The 19,294-nt window shown below is 39.9% G+C and overlaps 3 protein-coding genes and 1 long non-coding RNA gene across 7 annotated transcripts in view; 1 reads left to right on the top strand and 3 right to left on the bottom strand.

The window, feature by feature from the left end:
* LOC146492503 (class I histocompatibility antigen, F10 alpha chain-like) overlaps nucleotides 1-19,294 on the bottom strand; it is a 168,189-nt gene that overhangs the window by 11,528 nt on the left and 137,367 nt on the right. The window lies entirely within an intron of this gene.
* The window catches only part of LOC146492509 (class I histocompatibility antigen, F10 alpha chain-like), a 153,949-nt gene that overhangs the window by 119,421 nt on the left and 15,234 nt on the right, over nucleotides 1-19,294 (bottom strand). The window lies entirely within an intron of this gene.
* On the top strand, nucleotides 2,130-8,598 carry LOC146492511 (CD209 antigen-like protein A). The gene is made up of 7 exons (XM_085149250.1): nucleotides 2,130-2,340; nucleotides 3,956-4,066; nucleotides 6,476-6,532; nucleotides 6,634-6,720; nucleotides 6,976-7,115; nucleotides 7,370-7,476; nucleotides 8,206-8,598. Exons 1-7 carry the CDS (start codon nucleotides 2,196-2,198, stop codon nucleotides 8,339-8,341), a joined length of 783 nt encoding a protein of 260 aa, XP_085005376.1. The 5' UTR covers nucleotides 2,130-2,195; the 3' UTR covers nucleotides 8,342-8,598.
* LOC146492510 (uncharacterized) lies at nucleotides 11,938-13,039 on the bottom strand. The gene is made up of 3 exons (XR_014872059.1): nucleotides 12,980-13,039; nucleotides 12,772-12,833; nucleotides 11,938-12,152 (listed from the first exon to the last, which is right to left on the bottom strand). It is a non-coding gene; the product is annotated as an uncharacterized LOC146492510 (long non-coding RNA).

Raw genomic sequence — 19,294 nt, 5'->3', positions numbered from 1 at the left:
GAAGATATTCTTGTTTCTATTCTCCTCCCCTGCATGTAGGATGGTGGGGGAGGCTACAGCTATAGTGTTCAACTGCAGGCACATTCCATGTAAAGATTCTGGTTTGCTTATTTGCTCAGGAACGTCCACTTCCTGCCCTTTATGGGCTCACCTATGCTTGTATATGGTGGACCATTAAGGGGGTTAAGCCATATACAGGGTGGGGGGAGATGACCCTTTTATGAATAGGGATGTTGTTAAACGGTTGTAAACATATGTTGCTACAGGCGAGCTTGTGTCAGTTCTGGGAGGCAATCTACCCTTGCAAGCAAACTGTACCAGTGGCTCTTGTGTTCTGTTTGCAGTCTCTCGTGGTCTGAATCCAGCAGGGTCGTTTGTTTAGACCCAACAACAAGCAACACAAGGGAATGCAGACAATGAATACAAACAATAAGGGAACAGACCACAGGTGGGAACAAAGAGCAGAGTCTAATCGTCAGTTTTACTCACAGAGGGAGGATAGTAGGAGCGTCGTCTCCTCCGGCCTGAGGAAATAGGAGAGTTTGGAGCTGCTGATGCAACATCATTCCAGCTGAAGAGCCTGTGATGAGCCGGCCCGTAAAATCTCCGGCGAGCAAAATGGCATCATCCAGGTGGAGTCGGCAGCTGGTGATAGGTTGTTGCTCCACGTGAGAAGGAAATCTGCAATTTTTTTCTTCTTGGTGAAGGAAAAAGGGAAACCGGATAATTGAGCCTCTGATGGCCCCAGACAGGAAACTCTTTGAGGATCGAGGTGGAAGAGCTTATGAGGAGGCAGGCCAATGAGCGGGCAGCGGAGAGGCTGATCAACAACAGTGAGCAACCAGAGATGGGTGGATGATGCCCACTTTCAGCTGCAGAGCATCAGGTGCAGGCGGGACAGCAGGTGGACGAACACGACGTCTTTGAGGACCCCTTAGAGCCCGGTGAGTACCACTGAAAATGTGCTCCTACCAGGGGTGAGCCAACGCTTCCACTTCAGCTTTTCCTCAAGAAAGGAAACGGCTACTTGCTGCCACTTGTAGGTCGGAGTCTGCTGCTTTATTTTAGTGCTCGAGATCTCCTGTCATGTACCGCTGTGTGAGGCAAGGCAGGATAGCAGATAAAATGTGGGAGTCGGAGACAGAAACCAAACTTAAAGACAATTTATTACTGACTACAAAAACACCATAACTAGACCAAGAAATACTAAACAGACGAACACACAGCTGGAGGGAATGAAGGAGGCTGTGAGAAGAAACACAAGGGAACAGATCACAGGTGGGAACAAAGCTGAACATAATCAAACTAACGAGACCAGGAAGCAAAACTAAACAAGATGCACACAGGACGAGAGACTGTCAGAGTAAAACAGGAAACAGCAGAAACACACACTGAGACACAGACTGACTGAACACAGGGAACAGAGGGAGTGAGAGAAACACAGAGACACGACTGGGGAACAGGCCAATCAACATGGAGACAAGACTGACTTCACAGAGAGATACTAACACAGGAAGAGGGCGGGGACACAGAGGAGGGATGATAACAGAAAACCTGAGGCTAGATAACAAACTAAGACCTGGGACACAAACAGAGACACAACAATCATAACCAAAACTTCACCTCAGAACATGAAATGAACCAGAATCAGACGTCAAACACAAACGCTGGCTCGCAGACCAGGACCATGAGCCTCTACACAGAAAGACTCCACCCAAAACAGGAACTCTCTTTCTGAGAAGTGATGGTGCTCACCACTGCAGCACCACGCTGCCCTGTTAGTTTCTGTGCTGGTAAAAATAAAGATGAATAAATAGTTCACTCTGACATATTTCCTGTGTCACAAACACTTCTTCTCTCTGCTGCTTCTATGTACTTACAGTTTGTAGAAGGCAGCGTCTAACAAAGCCGTGTTATTATAAACATACTGCAGCTGCTGAGTTAAAGCTTATTATCTCTGTGATAGAAAATATTAAAAACAAAACTTCTTTCAGTGTTTTACATTCATGTAACTGAACTTCAGATCTTGTTGAATGTTGTTTTCATTTGTACATAACTGACAGTTTGACACCTCCTGACGTGTCAGAAGAACTGTGACTCGTCCTGTTTTACTTCCTCTTTGTTTCCTCTTCAAAGCTGTCGGACGTAAAGACACAGACAGACGGTGAAGCTGCTCAAAGATCTTTCAGCTCAAAATGTCTACAGAAATTCAAAGTGTTGAAGATTTCAGGGTGAAATACAGCAGAGGGTCCCAAGAGGATGGAGGAGTGAGAGAGCAAAGTGAGGTGGAGGTGTTAGATGATGGAGAGCAGCACCCTGACGTCGGCCTACAAGAAGCTGGTAAGTAGGAAATCATCAAAGTGACAAAACCAAAGAAAATGTTGATGATGAAAGTGTTGTTCAGTGTCTTTTAAAGCTCTGATATCCGATATTAAACCCCGATTCTTTTGTCTCCATGATAGAACAGAGAAAACCGACTCTGTGTGTTAAAATATTGATATTTCTTTTATTCAATCATCTTCTGGAAGAGAGAGACCTCTGCACAGCTCAAACGCCAGTTGCAAGAGCTCTCTAACATTAGAATAATAAACTGTGCTTGATATAGGTTTTATTTTGGTACTTTACACATCACACAGTCTCAAACATTGCTTATATGGCAAGTTCCTCATTTCAGTGTCTTAAATATTAATATGGCTGTGCACTAAAACTTCCTGTTTTTCACTTAGTTTGTGAGTTAAAAGTGGCCTTGCTCTACAAGCCTTTATTAAAGTACATAAAACAATATAATGAGCAGATACACATTAAAGATATTTCTCTTAACACCGACCACTTTAAGACATGTTAGTGTTCGTGTCACATGTCCCCAGAATATGTTTCCAGTTTCAGTCCAAACTGGCACACAGATCATTTGTTGCACTGGGCCTGTTTACTCCCAGTTAGGAGCTCCGTTTCTAACCGTCTGACTGTTTCAGTGTCTGTGGCTTCAAGTCAAACTGGTTCAGCTGCTGCTCTGCTTTCAGGAAGAGGTCTGTGAGTGACAGAGAGAAGCAGCCAATAGGAGCAGCACAGCTCTTTCTGCTTCCTCTCCAAGTGATAACATGACTGTTAAATACAGCCAGATTGTTCACACAGTCATTGTTTTAAACATGTGTGAATGTCGAGTTTGTCCGACAATGTTGTGCTTACAAAAATGCGTCTTTCAGAGGTGCAGAGCAGCAGCTTGGTATGCAGCTCCAGTGTGTTAGCAGCTTCCCCCTGTAGTTAATGCAGCATGTTTAAATCAGTAGTTCATAGTTGTTCTGTGGTCTGACAACAGGAACAGAAAGATGCAGATTCATTGTGAATTCAGCTGCATCAAAATGCAGTATGAGTGAGTGTAGAGAGGAGAGAAGCAAACTGATGGAAACAGCTAGCAGAAAGCTGAGTGTAACTGAAGAACAAACACAGAGTAACACACACCCAGCACCACTCTGTTTGCTATAAATCAGCTTTAAAGTTTCCACAGTTCATGGTTGTTCCTCAGCATTACACTTTCCTCACAGCTCTGACCCGAGTGCAGATGATCATCATAGAAACTAATGTTCTGGGACTGTCCTCCATATTTGTGCCTCAGGTTTCTACACTTCTTTCTACGTTCCCTCACGTCCATCAGGATAGTTTTGGTCATTTAGTCCTTATATTGAGAGGAGGATTGTTTTTCTCTCACTGATCTATTCAAAAGCTGCGACAAAGAAGTGGCCAGAAATGCATCGAGCGATCACAACAGCTGGAATGGACTAATATTACTTTGTCCTTGTTTGAGTTCCTGTAACTTTTTAACAAACTCGACTAATTTGTTTGGTAAATCTGATTTACTTCATTTCTACTGTGATCATTCCTACAGTGAGGATTAATATAAAGCTCCAAAGTTTCTCATTAGTGCTTCATAAACTGACTTTTTGTTTTATCTTTGTAGATGTTCACACCGAGAAGAAGCTTCCAGCTGTGAGAAGAAGCTGGTTCAGAGCTTTTGAAGTGAACCTGGGAGTGCTGTATCTGCTGATTGTGGTGGGAATCATGACACGCTGTGAGCAATTTTATTCCAATATATTAGATGTTTGATTTTAAACATTTGAAGTGAAATGATTTGATGCTGCAGACCTGATTGTGTTTATTTCCTGTTCCCACACTGCTGTGTTTCTGCTACTTCACTGGAAAACACACAAACAGCAAACTTGTTACTGTAATGTTATTGTAGGGTCTACCTCACAACATAAAGCACCTTGAGGCTGTTGCTGTGATTTGGAGAAGTAAAACTGAATTGAATGATTAAGACAAAGTGTGTCCTCCAGTTGGACAAACCTCAAACACCTCATCTAAGTAGCACACAGGTGTAATCCTAGTCAGGAGCTTTCAGTGTGGAGGAGCTCCAGCTCCTTCGGCCCTGCCCAGAAATTCTGTCTATTTGGCAAATCTGATTTATCTATTTATTTGCCAGTGATGTGAACCGAGGTCTGATCCTGGTTGTACAGGCAGCAGATAGCCGACAGCAATGGTGGGACTGATACATCAGACTCCTTAATCACCCCACACAGGCCCAGCCAAGGACGTGGTTAAGTGTCTTCTCTCCACAAAACACTTGCAGACTATATGGGTAAAGTCCTACACATCCTTGAGAGCATGAAGAGTCCAGTGTTGCATGGAAACCACATTGTTGCTCTGAATTTGAGATTTCACAATTGGATGGACTGTCTCCTTCAATATTCTGACATAAACCTTCTTAGGGAGGCTGAGGAGTGTGATCTCCTGAAGTTTGAACCCACCAGCCCAGATTTACAAATCCAGAGGCCGAGTACCCGACTCTCCTGTAATGTTGCAGAGGTGTGTTAACCAGGACGGCCCAACAACAACGTATGAATGAAATGCATCAGTTTTTCTGCGCAAAATGTAGAAATGAAAGGAAAAGTTAGTGAATGACATAAAGAGGGAAGAAGTGAAATATAAATCATTGTTTATTTAAAGAGTGACTGAGACGTGGTTCAAACTTTCCACATCGACTGGATGAACCTCAACAGTTCAACAGTTTGTTTCTCTATAAGGCAACAGCAAGAAAAAAAACTGTAACTGAGAAAATAACACTTCCTGGGTCGAACCAACTGTGACACTGAGGTGTGACTGTGTTTGTGCTTTTATGTGTGAACGTTCAACGTCTTTAGAAAAAGAAGTTTATACATTTTCTGCTTTATGCAAACTCAGTCATATATTTTCTCAAAAACTCAACAAAGTACACATATTGTACAACACAGAGTTTTATCTGTAGTTAAGAGAAACACAAAATACAGTTAAGAAATTTTTATGCAAATTAATCAGAGGGTCTGTGTTTCCTTACATGCTGCCACTTCCACTTACTGAATCCCAGCAGCCAACAAACATGCAGCTTCACAACCAGAATGTGTCCTTCTGACACAGCAAATACAGGAAGTACCAAAAACTGCAGTTCCTTTAATGACCACTGGAGGCTGACGCTGAAAGCGAGTCAGTCCCCACAGACTCCCATGATTATATCAACAAAGCAGACAGGCAGCAGCATCTGCTGCAGACTGATGCAGGTGCAGTCACACTATGTTAGACAGTGGCCGTCTGTCATTGTGCGACTAGTTAGTTCACTTGGTGTATTAAGCAGGTAGCTAACAAGCTAATGTTAGCTCCATTCATCTGCTGGGATATATCAATTAATCTTTTTTTAATTACATCAAATCACATCAACAGTTGCCTTGAGGTTCTTTATATTATCAGGTAAAGACTCCACAAAAACAAAAACAACAACACAGAGAAAACTCCCAGCAGCTGCTGATGTTTGGATTTTAAGGTGGTTTGATTCTAGGTTTTAAATCAATTGATGACCTTCAGCTGACCTTTAGGTCCTGGTGGAGCTGTGACAGACTTAATGCTGAATCAGGAGAAACATCACAAATCTGTGATGTGAGAACAGAGACGCCTGCAAAAGGACGTCTGAAAGCAGGAAAAACTGTAACAGGAGTTCCTGGAAGCTGCAAGAAGAAACATTTATTAATTATAAATAAGCAGAAAGAGGAAGTGTTGAAGCCTCAGAGCAGCTTTGACTGAATGTAAAAAGACATATTTTCAGTGAGAACAGGCACATGTCACATGAGTCAGAATCTATTCTTTCAAAGCATATAGATAACATCTCTGACTACAGGTGTAGAAATGCTGTTTGATTCTTCACCTTCTTCCTCCACACTGAAGCACAATTATTCTGAATCTTGTCAGTGGTTTTTGTTCACAGTTGATACGTATTTAGCTCATCAGATTTCCTGTAGTTCTAACACCTCCACCCACAGGACATGTTAAAGAACAATGGCTGCAAGTTTCTGACTCTTATTGATATTTGACAAAGCAGAGGAAGAAGATTATTTCTGTTCAATGTTTCACTCATTTTATTTTATTTTATTTTGGTTTCACTAAAATATTTCAGATGCTTTGAACAAGAGTGAATTCAACAAAATGAAGAACAGCCACACTGAGCTCCAGGATGAACTTCAAGGTAAGCAAACACCAAGTTCTTATATCACAGATATATTTGCAGAACATTTTAACTTAATTTGAATCTGTTTTTCTCTAAAGACACAAAACCCAGCCTGACTCAGTTACAGAGCCGTTATGATGAACTGAGTAAAAAACACAGTCACCTACAGGAAGAAGTGAATAAGATGATAGAAGGTAATAAAGTTTGAATAACTAATAGAAAACATCAGTGTTACACAGTGATAACCTGATTGTGTCTTTGATTTGAATCCTAAATGTTTGATGCTGTGTAACAGTTTCTCTGTATAAATGTAAGTTTCAGTTAATTATGAATAAGAGAGAAAACCTGAGTTTAAATGAAGTATTTACAGGGAAAATGACAGGGACCAAAGATTAATGTGATACAACATGACACAAAGTCTGACTTTAAAACATGTGTTTGACTTTAAGGGAAGTGTGATGAAGGATGGTGGAGATTTGGAAGCAGCTGTTACTTTATATCCACTGAGATTAAAACTTGGTCTGACAGCAGGAGAGACTGTCAGGATAAAGGAGCTGATCTGGTGATGATAAACAGCAAAGAGGAACAGGTGGGTGTGTTTGTTCATGTCTGTGTGATCTTTGATGGAGCTGACAGTCATCTGTTACTTGTGTTTTTGACCTGCTGTCAGTCTGTGACCTGCTTCCTGTTTCCACTCTGATGGATTTCTCTCTGATTTCTGCACAATGGAAGAAAAGTTTCATCACATTTATTCTTCCTTCAGACATATTCACAAGATGATGTCACCACAACAGAAGTGCTGAATTATGACTGGAGACAATATTTGTGTCTCTTCTCAAACAGGAATTTGTCAGTAAATTCAGAGGACTCTCTTGGATTGGTCTGGAAGTCAAAAACACATCAGGAGGATATGAATGGGAATGGGTGGACGGATCAGCGCTGACAGAAAGGTGAGACATTAGTTTGTTTCTATTCCAGAGTTATTATTTAGAAGTGAAACATTGATGTTTTGGAAGATAGATCAGCAATACATGAGTTGAGCTATTTTCCAACAGCCCCACAAACTGAATGTAAAGAAAAGCAGAAATCCTCCTTTGAATGAACAGCTGTGCTTGAACTCTCTTCATCTGCAGTCTGTGATGACGTTCAGTTACAACAAGTCAGTTTGAAGAAATCAGGATTGAAACATGTTCAAAGCAGCGACCGACACATTTCACTTTGTTCAATTTGTCTTCATGTTTTTTGTGCTGTAATGTTTCTTTTCTCACAGAACAAAAACTGTTTCAGAGAATTCCTGTCTCTTCTTCTTTGGTGTTTGTAAAACTTCAGAACATATGAAGGAAGAAGCTTCAGTAAATATGACCTGATAGACACACATTTTAAAGTGATGTCTGTAAACAGCTGACAAAACAGTTTCAAACAGCAGAAAGTCAGCTCTGACTTCTTTTTATTCTCCATTTTTACAGCAGGAAGATTTCATATTCATCAAAGCTTGAAAGCTGTTTTAGTGTGCATGATGATTCTCAGAGAAAAGTCTAAAGGAGGGAAAGTGGGCGAGAAACCTGGGAAAGAAATACAGGAAATATTGGAAATATTCCAAAAGAGACTCATATTTATATGAATGTGACAATAGTTATTAGTTTAGTCCAGTTTCATATCAGATTTGATCTCTCTGACAGGTTCTGGGCAGAAGGATGGTCAAATGCTCTTCCTGAGTCCTATGGAGTCAGTTACCGTGGAATCTGCTGTGACCTTTATGGGAGATTGACATGGTCACATTATTTTGATACAGTGACCTTCATCTGTGAGAAATGAGTTTGGTGCTTTGATGTAAATGTTTGAATAATCCAACCAAAGACACCTCACTATGAAATGTCCTGCATGAGCTTCAGACTCAGCTTACAGTCTTTACTTGTTCATTCTGCATCATATATTGATTACATATATTGTCCCTCTGTGCTCTGTGCTGTACAGTAAGGTTGGAAGTCATCCACACAAAACCTTGAAGTACTTCATTACTCTGTAGTTCCAGCAAATTGTTCTAATAAAAGTCAAAGTGCAGCTTGTCTTTACTTTGGTTTACTTGGTTTATTCATCAGTCTGTTGGTCCTAAAACTTCAGTAAACGTCTTCTTCAGTTTCTCTCAAACAGCTGAAAGTAGCTGCTTCTTACTTTTAGCTACAAATCAGGAACCAAGAGACTGAAACCAGCACAAATTCAGTTTGTCAAACTTACAACGTGTGAATAAGTGAAGATGAATCCGTTTAAAACAGCTTTCCTTCTTCTTCTTCACTTACATCAAAACACAACTTTACCTTCCTGCTTAGTTTGCAGCGAGCTGCCTGCACAGCGTTAACACACTGAAGGTCAAAGTTCATTTCAGAATGACAGAAAGGAAAAGTCCAGAAACAACAACCCTCACAGTGGACACGGTTAAAGTCTGTTGATTTAAAAAAAAATTTAGGGGGCCTAGAACTGAGCCCTGTGGGACACCCCACAAGAGAATAGCAGAGGACGACACATGGTCACAGAGACAGACACAAAAAGTTCACAGAGTCAAGTTCTTCTCTTTCAAGGCTCTATTTTTCACCAGAGCTACAGTATCCAGAGTCGTACGTAGTGAAGAGTCAAAGTTATTAACAAGATAATCGACCTCTGTTGGAGTAGCGTTCAGATAGCTGCTCTGCTCTATGAGCATTGAAGATGATAACAGTGGGTGGATTATAATCTTAAACTTAATTACAGCACTTTCACAAAGACATCTACTGTGATAAAGTCTGCTCTCTACTAGGGATGGTACCGGTAATAAACGGTAGTAACCAGACCGAAAAGCAGCGCACATTTCGGTGCTTGATTTTCCTGAGATGTCATACACTTCAGATTCTAGCCAATCATTTTACGTTTCCAAGGATAGTAGGCGGGCCCAGGTACGTACGTTCTTTTAGAGCACGTTATTACATTAATGCATGTAAGGTGAACTAGCAAACACCGTCGTAGTTACATGCGGCTTTCTTCTTGTTTGATGGCAGATACTCCCTTCACCCTTCTGGTTAAAAAGGCTAAAATGACCAAAGAAAAAGTGGAAAACAGTTAAACATGAGAGGTTTTTGGACAAAGTTTGTGTTTTTTCCATTGTTTAAGCTGCTTCCAGCCAAGAGTGATACCATATATGCCCTATAGCTGCAGAAAAGGCTAACATTGTTATCTTTTTAAAAAAAAAGCTAAACATGAGAGGTTTTTGGACAAAGTGTGTGTTCTCCATTCTTTAAGCACCGTTTAAGCACCGGCACCGTTTCAAAAGTACCGGTTTGGCACCAGTATCGGATAAAACCTAAACGATACCCATCCCTACACTCCACTGCTGTGTAATCAATGATTGTAAATGTAAATGTTATCAGGAAATGATCAGACAGGAGACGGTTTTCAGGAAACACTGTTAAATGTTCAGTTTCTATGCCATATGTTAAAACAAGATCTAGAGTGTGATTAAAGTGGTGGGTGGGTTCTTTTACATTTTGAGAGAAGCCAATTGAGTCTAACAACAGATTAAATGCCATGTTGAGGCTGTCATTTTTAGCATCTACATGGATGTTAAAATCACCCACAATAATTATTTTATCTGAGCTCAGAACTAAATCAGATATAAAGTCTGAGAAATCAGACAGAAACTCTGTGTAAGGCCCAGGTGGACGATAGATGATAACAAGTAAGACTGGTTCCTGAGTTTCACAGCTGGGGTGGACGAGGCTAAGCATCAGGCTTTCAAATGAATTAAAAGTCTGTCTTGGTCTTTCATTAATTAATAGACTGGTGTGAAAAATTGCTGCCACACCGCCCCCTCGACCTGTGCTTCGAGATTTCTGGTAGTTAGAATGACTCGGGGGTGTTGATTCATTTAAGCTAACATAATCATCCTGCTGCAACCAGGTTTCTGTAAGGAAGAGTAAATCAATTTGTTGATCAATTATTAAGTCATGTACTAACAGAGACTTGGAAGAGAGAGACCTAATATTTAATAATCCACATTTCACTGTTTTACTCTTTGGTTCAGATGTGGATACTGTATTGTTCTTTCTTTGTAAATGTTTAAGTTGTTTGTTGCTGGTTTTTAGTTTGTTTTTTGTCTTTTTGGAAGCAGACACAGTCTCTATGGAGATGGGTTTTTGGGGGGGTAGCAGGAGGAGAGAAGCTGCAGAGAGGCGTGTAAGACTGCAACTCTGCTTCCTGGTCCCAACTCTGGATAGACATGTTTTGAGGGGTTTAATAAATTTGTTGATATTTCTAGAAATGAGAGCTGCTCCATCCAAAGTGGGATGGATGCCATCTCTCCTAACAAGACCAGGTTTCCTCCAGAAGGTTTGCCAATTATCTATGAAGCCCACATCATTTCTGGGACACCACTCAGACAGCCAGCAATTTAAGGAGAACATGCGGCTAAACATGTCACTCCTGGTCTGATTGGGGAGGGGACCAGAGAAAACTACAGAGTCCGACATTGTTTTGGCAAAGTTGCACACCAATTCAATATTGATTTTAGTGACCTCCGATTGGCGTAACCGGGTGTCATTACTGCCGACGTGAATTATGATTTTATTGAATTTACGTTTACCCTTAGCCAGCAGTTTTAAATTTCCTTCAATGTCGCCTGCTCTGGCCCCTGGAAGACAATTGACTATGGTTGCCGGTGTCTCTAGCTTCACATGTCTGAGAACAGAATCACCAATTACCAGAGTTTGACCCCCAGCGGGTGTGTCGCCGAGTGGGGAAAAACGGTTAGACAAATGAACGGGTTGGTGGTGTACCTGGGGCTTCTGTTTAGGACTACGCTTCCTCCTCACCGTTACCCAGCCTTTCCCCAGCTGCTTGGGGTCTGCCGGGGAACAGCTAGCGGGGCCTACGCTATCTTCGGCTGCACCAGCTACAGGGGCCTGGCTAGCTAAGGGTGAGTGCAGGGTGCGAAGCCGAGTCTCCAGATCAGTAATCCTGGCCTCCAGAGCTGCAAATATGCTACATTTGTTACAGATATCATTACTGCTAAAGGAGGCCGAGGAGTAACTAAACATCTGACACAATGAGCAAGAAAGTGCAGAAGGGACAGGTGAAGTAGCCATGGTGCTAACGGGTCGGCTACGAGCTAAGCTAGCGAAACAGTACAGAGACAGTGAGTGAATACTTTGGCTATAAATTAGGTAGTGAGTACACAGAAAGTGTGCTTCGGATGAAGCACGTGAAGATTATACTGTGAAAAAAAGAATGTATTTAGAAGGAACAGGAAGTGATACTATACCACAGAGCGAGCGAACACCAAGTGACAGCGCCACCGACAGGAGGTTATGAGCTGCAGTCTATCTGGTCAGATATAAACCAAGTTTAGGTTAAGTTTATTTTCGTTATGCTGACTTTTTACAGTCAGTTACAATAACTCGTACTGCTACTAGCTAGCATGACGGAGTTTCTATACAGCTGGGTGGTGCTATGATGTTACTGATGTTGAACTTTATTTTATTTATAAGGTTATTTAGTCGAGTTTCCAACCGTCCCGTACAAACGAAATCGTCCCACATTCAGAGAAAATATTACGCGTTTCGTGTTGAGCTGAAAAGGAACAGTTTGTCCCGAACTTCAGCTAGAATGGAAAAAGACACAAAGCTGGAGTTATTCTGTCGTTGCTGCACAGCTGCCTCTTCCCCTGTCATTCTCTCCCCTCTCTCGCCTGTTGCAACTTCAATCATGAAACTGATCAATGATCAGCTGATCGGCTTTTCTCTCTTGTTTGTTTATCACTTTGCACCAGAAAGAAGAAACCAGCGGATGTCGCGCTAAACAACAGCAGCACATTTAAGCTTGATCAGCTGTTGTTAGAATTGATTTAATATTAATTTCTAGCATCAGCTGATGTTTGCTGGAGCCACAGCTGTAAAGCTGCTGGTCATGATGGTTTGGATATGTGGTGAGAGGGAAACATGAAGATGAAACCAGGAGATGTCCTTACTGAATCATCAGAGCTGAACAGCTGATGGAGAAACAGGTTTACCTTTTAGGTGACATGGATGAGTTGAAGGGAAGTTATGAATTGTTTCTGTTTTCTAAGTTGTCATAATCATCACGTTCATTAATGTCTAACAACTTATTGATCCAGCTTTGCAAGACCAATATCAGGCTGGTGCATCCCTCTCCATATGTCAACTTTCTAATATCCTAAATTAACTCATTGTGAATCTGTGAAGCACATCTGAGACACTTACGAGAGATCAGTCAGAGACACCAGAGTCAGAGCTATCGTAATCACTGTCTTGGTCAATGGACACTGTGAAAGGAACAAAAGCACAGTATTCAGCTGCAACATGAGTTTAAAATCAGTCAAACCAGAGTACAAAATTATGTAAGTTTACACACAAAAATTACACAAAAATATTACACATTGATACAACACGTTAGCTGAGACAGACTTACTGTTGCTGCCTCTGAGAGCTTTGACTTCATCAGAGTCTTCATCAGCCTCCTCGTCATAGTGTCCCCTCCTAGAAACACACACACAAAATGTTAAAGTTCATCCTTTGTTGTATGTGCTGCTACACTTCCTGTAAAGACGACAAACAGTTTGAGCTGAATGAATGATTAATGATTAATTTTATTTATGATGTATTTTGGTTCTATGTTTTATTGTAAAAAGTATGTATTGTGATTGTAAGCCAAACAAGGGACAATGGTTGAGATTAGCAATAGCTATAAGAGAGTGATATTATACCCCTTATGTCAAACTAAGTGATTTATGGCCCCTAGAATGATTTATGGTCCTAGGAAGTAATAAAGTAATAAATGAAGTAATAAAAATATGATATTCATAAAAATATGCTAGTTCATAGCTCATTGCTTTTTCCCCCTAAAAAGAACTAATTGATTATTTAAGTTTCTTATATATCAAATAGCATTCTTTTATTTTTTAATCTATTAAAAAAAAAAGTTTTTAGTTTTTTTTATGCTTAAAAAACGCCATCTGGTGGTGGCTCAGCATGTGTGCGAGGGCGCGTGCCCGAGGCCGTGTGTCTGGGCCTGTGTCTCCGGACTTTGTGTGTCTCGGGCTCCGTGCTTATGTGTGAAAACGTGTTAATAATACATAGTAAAATAGTGAAACTGTTTAGTTAAACTTGTGCTTTTGTTCAGTATGGCCAGAAATACAGGCTGCATGCCTTGGGGGAAAACTTTATTTCAATTTATATGCATTTGTTTAATCCGGACAAGGAGATTTAGAATAAAACTCAGAATCGTGAAAAAAAAAAAAAACTCTGGCGATCCCCGAAAAACGCACCGCGGCTCCCAACATAAAAAACTCTTTTCTCCAAAAAAATCCCTGGTAGGTAGCCCCTCTTTTCCCCAAACCTTATATTTCAGAAACAGGGGAAAAATCCTGAAAAAATGCTCCGCGTTTTCTCCAAAACACCTGAAAAAACCTTACTCGTTTTTCTCAAATCCACCCAGATCCTTAGACTAAATAACCAGGGAAAAACTCCTGAAAACCCTGCTAGCTACCCCTTTTATTCCCAAAAACCTTATATTTCGGAAACAGGGGAAAAATCCTGAAAAGTCCTTAGTCTGTTTTCTTCAAAACGATCCCTCTTACCAGCTACCTTTAAAATTCAACGCAGAGTCTAAGTTCTCCCTTTGCTCTTAATCAAACCGCAACCACTTCCAGAGCACAAATATTTCCTGCTTGTTCGCTCCACATCTGCCGCACAATGATTCTGGCTATTCGTTCGAACTTTCCGCCAGAGACCAACTCCGCCTAACTTAGCCCCGCTGCCAATCACATAACAATGGGGCGGCTCCCCTCGCACCCCGGTTAGCCATTCGGCTGCACGAGCTCGCAACAACCACGAACCAGGGATCAACAACTGCCGTCGCTTTCCCTATGTGCATATCATTAGGTAAGTGTTAATCTTCCTCTCTAACTACATTTTTGCATTTTCCTTTTTACCATTCTGTCAATCCTTTCATTTAAAAAATATCACAATGGTTTGTAACACATACAATACACCATCCGTCCATCCATTCGCTTCTGCTTATCCTTTTTTTCAGGCTCGCGCGGTGCGCTGGAGCCTATCCCACGTACAATACACTTTAAAATATATATAAGCTCGACTTTAACTCCCGTAAAAGTTTATACATTACATGTCTACATCACCTATCATGGCCTCATCAGGTATCTCATATCATCTTGTTATTGTTATGTTATGCTCCTTTGATATTTTGCTAGTTTGCGTGTTTTAAAACTCTTTTTGTTTTTCTTTATATTTTTAGACTCTGATTTAAGCCAGATGTGTTAACCTGATCGCTGCGAAACACCAGCTCTGCGTGGATTTTGACCGCGAGTGACCGGATGTTGTTTCCGGCCTGAGGTTACCTGAAATGCCGTGAGGCTCGTTTGAAAGATTGCGCCCGAGACCAACTCCGCCTGCAAGGCGTGCCTACCTTTAGCTGCCACCAGTGAGATATCAGAGCCGGGCTCCACATATCCAATCAGGAGCACGAGCAAGACAGCTTTTGCAGACTCTCCAGAAATATACAAGTCCTTACCAACTGCTCTGCAACCCAGTGTTTCTGGTCCCCGCACTAACATCGCTTTTTGAGATATTTTTTATGAACCACTAAAAGAGCCATTTTACCCCCCAGTACAGAAGACTGCATCTGGATCTGAGGGCAGCAGCGGGGACAAATGATTGTAATGAAGCGACGGACATTTCATGGCTGGTCTTAGATAATCGTGAGTTATTGTGTCTTATGGTGAAAAGTACATAGTTTTGCAAGAGGCATACAAGTGCTGTGGAAAAAGTAATCATAAAACTGTTTTTGTGAACACTCTGCTCCCTACGTTATGCTTTAAAGAATGTGATAATGTGATCATCAAAGAACATGATTTTTTTTTTTAAAAACTTTTATTCTTATGCTTTTAAAGTATGTCAGATTATCTTAAAACACTTATTTGTATGTTATAATGTTTTTCTTACACCATGTGTAATTTTCATAGACACCTTGTTCATTGTATCAATGTGTAATTATGTGTCTTTGATAAATAAATAAAATATTTAATCTTGTATTTGTGTACTTTCTGCTGATTCAATAAAAAATTAGTCACATATCGCTCTGATAAACACAGATGTCTGAAAGAAATGTTTGATGGAACAAAGGAAACAAGTGTCTCGCTGCTAAACTTTTAAGTCACCATGGTTCAAATGAGAAAATGCCACTAGGAAACTAGCAGCCCTTTATGTAACACATGAAAAACACCCTTTTCAGTGATATCTACAAAGGTGTACTCATTTCTTTGTTATGGTACTTTACTGTTCCAATGAAACAAAAAGAAAATCTCATTTTAAAGTACATTTTTCGGCCATCCTGACCTATTTTCAGGGGCAAGAATGTTGATGTTAGACTGTGTTTTAAATCAGGTTTTGATCTTAAACTAACTATCACAGCATTGATTTTACTGATTACAGTTGTAATCTCAATTAGATTACCAAACTGGCTTTTCTCCAGTCAGTGTTATGGTGAAATTTAACTTGTTCTTTTGTGTAATTGCACATGGCCCATCACAGGACCCCTTAGTAAGCTGTAAAGCATAAGTTTTCAATTCACCTTTGTCAGAAAACTTCACAGTATGAGAAGTTACAGCAGTTTCTCCAAATGTGTGCTTCTTTTTCAGTCAGCGTGCTTTTAGAGCATCTGCATTAGCTCATGTAGTAAAAGTACAATCAGTAAGTGTACTTTAACATTTGAGATTCCAAGTTACTCTTGCTTAGATTGTGTGAACTATGTCATGAGCCTTTTTCTTTTTGTATAATGCATCAAACCTGTTCAAATCAGTTTATTTTCAATTTATTTCAACTAATCTAGAGACAAGCAACTCCTGTTTAGCTTCTGTTATGCATTTACCTCTCACACGTTAAACTAAATGTTAGAGTTCTCAGAGTTAACATGTCTCATGTTACCATGTTGTATTTCTAATACCCAGCCTCAGTGTTTCGCCCTGTTGACCCTCAAATCCAAACACCAATGATCTAGATATTCACAAAATTCATCAGGACATCTCTAACATCTAAAGTTTTTGTTGTTTTTATGTTTTACATAAAAAACTTTTAGATTTTCAAATGAAAGTGACATGCAAGGATATTTTTCTTTAGTGATGTTGCTTCAGCAATCTCAAATACTAATTATTCTGGGAATTTTTATGGTCAAACTATGTGATTTTCCAAATGTGTGTTTGTGTGTGTGTGTGTGAGTAAAATGACCTTCTTCTTATGATGTTGTCACCGTGAATCATTCAGGATTAACAACACAAATTGTATCGATAGCAGAAACAGTCTTATAACTTATAATTCTCACACGTTTCCGCTAGTTTTACAAACACAGTCTTCTTCAGCTCTGTTTATCTAGCTTTTATAAAACTGATTTTCCATAGTACACGTAGAAAATAAGTTTTCTTTGCTCTCCAGTATAAATGCAATAATTTGCAGGCTTTTTACTGAAACTCTCACAATTCAAAACTTAATGCTCAGAGCTTCATATATCAACAGCTCTGAAAATATCTTCTTTTTTTTTTTAAAGTAATGCAGGACAGGTTCTCTGTTACTCTCTGCGTCTCAAAAAATCCCAACAAAACTGGCAATCACCTTGTAGAGGAATTTCTTTCATTTATGTATTGATCACTTTGTTTATTGGTAATGCTTTTAGCTCACTGTTTTAGCATGTCTGCCTCACACTCCATTCAAACAGTTAGACAGGTGGTGGGGGTCTGGTAACAAAGTTGTCTTGATTAAAGAATGTTAGCTACCGCTCATCGCTTGTCTGCAGGCTTTATTAAATGGAAAACTTCCACAACAACCTCTAAACAATGGTTTATGGATTTTTATCACCTGCAACACCATGTAACACTTGGATGTTAGATTCTTTTACCAGTCAGTGTTGTTAGCCCCAACCCCCCAGGCCCCAGGTTTCTGAGCTCTAACCCTGGCTGCCAAATGTGCCTCCAAGGCCCTTGTGCCTCTTACCACTAGACTAAGTTTGTAGACCTATCTACTAATATTATTTTATTATAGCACAAGGTTCAGTTAGGTTACTATTTTGACTTTCTTACTTTGAGCACATTTTGTCAACCGATACTTTATCAAACCTTTACTCGAGTGTTTTTGACACTAGCAGCTGTACTTCTGTAAAAATTGCCTGCACTTTTGCCACCTCAGTTGCCACTTTTCTGGAGTTTGTACAGTTTTTATATTGACACTTGTGTTATCCTTGATCACAGTTCTGAACAAATTAACTTTCTTGACATCAAAGTAACCCAAAAAAGCAACTATATGTGCAGTTCTCTTTACTCCAAAACTAGTTTAAGGCTATGCTGTTGCTGTGATATGGCCATACAAATAATATTAAGTTGAATTATTCTTGAGAAAAATATGGTTGCTTCATGGCTACCTGTTCAGAGAATTTGCAGGCTTTTATGGAAACTGTCACAATGTAACACTCACACTGTCAATTGCAATACTATGAAAACACATCTTAAACATAACTAAACACATTTACTACTATTCTGACTGGTTAGTTGTTTTTTTCAGTGCATTAAACTGCAATAGCGGTGCTAAGTGAGCTAGGCTAACTCACAAGAATAGTTCAAAAAGTTCGAAGAAACACTCCGACTCCTTCGAGGTAGGTACCCGTCTGTGGTTCACCGCTAACAACAGCTCTCTCACAAATATTAATTGAACCTCTTTTCTCTCTTTCAACTGGGAAAAACCGTGCTCCGCGGCAGCATGGAGTTTTTCCTTGCCGTCTTTGTTCTTCTACACCACACACCGCGCACGGAGCTGCAGGTGATGCCTTCAGGGCAAGCCCGGAAATTAAACTATCAGACGAGAACTACGATGCATTCAAAGAACCCTGTACTTCTGATTGCTGTAAATCTTACCAGGGTTACATTTGTTTCTTTTTTCATTCTAGCTGAAGTCCGGGACAAACTGTGTTCCTTTTCAAATCAAATCAAATCAAATGACTTTTATAGTCACATCACATGTGCAGTTACACTGGTACACTACATGTGAGTGAAATTCTTGTGTGCGAGCTTCACAAGTATGGAACGCCAGGACTGCCATAATGAATTAATTAAATACACCATTAAATAATTAATTAAATGTGGCAATAATTAATTAAAATGGGAAATAATTAATTAAATAAATAGTTATGACACATGTAATTAATTAATTATTGACACATTTAATTAATTATTTATGTATTTCACATTTTAATTAATTATTGACACATTTAATTAATTATTTATGTATTTCACATTTTAATTAATTATTGACACATTTAATTAATTATTTATGTATTTCACATTTTAATTAATTATTGACACATTTAATTAACTATTTAATGATATATTTATTTCTTTCATTTTGGCAGTCCTGGCGCCTGGCTACAAACATTTGATTGTTGCCGTGCAAAGTAAGTCAAAATAGGTCGATCCTAGATAATCGATTGCTTGTGTAGACTTGGGGCAGCCAGGTATCCCAGAATGCATTTCAAATCACAGGCAACAATGGTGTAGTTTTAAAATACCCCGTTTTTCTGTCACCAACTACACTTTTAACAGTGTTTTAGCCGCGAATGTCCTAGAAACAGGAGTGATACACCTGCTGCTGTCAGACCTGCAGGTATCAGGCTGTGATGTTTCCTTTATAGTGGACAGAAATATTTGCAGTGGCACAAATAATTTGT

The sequence above is a fragment of the Neolamprologus multifasciatus genome, chromosome 22 (genome assembly GCF_963576455.1).
Source record: "Neolamprologus multifasciatus chromosome 22, fNeoMul1.2, whole genome shotgun sequence".
Lineage (NCBI taxonomy): Eukaryota > Metazoa > Chordata > Actinopteri > Cichliformes > Cichlidae > Neolamprologus > Neolamprologus multifasciatus.
This window is presented reverse-complemented; position numbering and strand designations above follow the sequence as displayed.

Bases quoted from the DNA above. Each gene is read 5' to 3' on its own strand.
- LOC146492511 (XM_085149250.1), top strand. From the start codon at position 2,196: ATGTCTACAGAAATTCAAAGTGTTGAAGATTTCAGGGTGAAATACAGC. The intron at 6,533-6,633 runs ATGAACTTCAAG...AAGACACAAAAC, and splicing joins CAGCCACACTGAGCTCCAGG to CCAGCCTGACTCAGTTACAG. The intron at 7,477-8,205 runs GTGAGACATTAG...TCTCTCTGACAG, and splicing joins GGATCAGCGCTGACAGAAAG to GTTCTGGGCAGAAGGATGGT.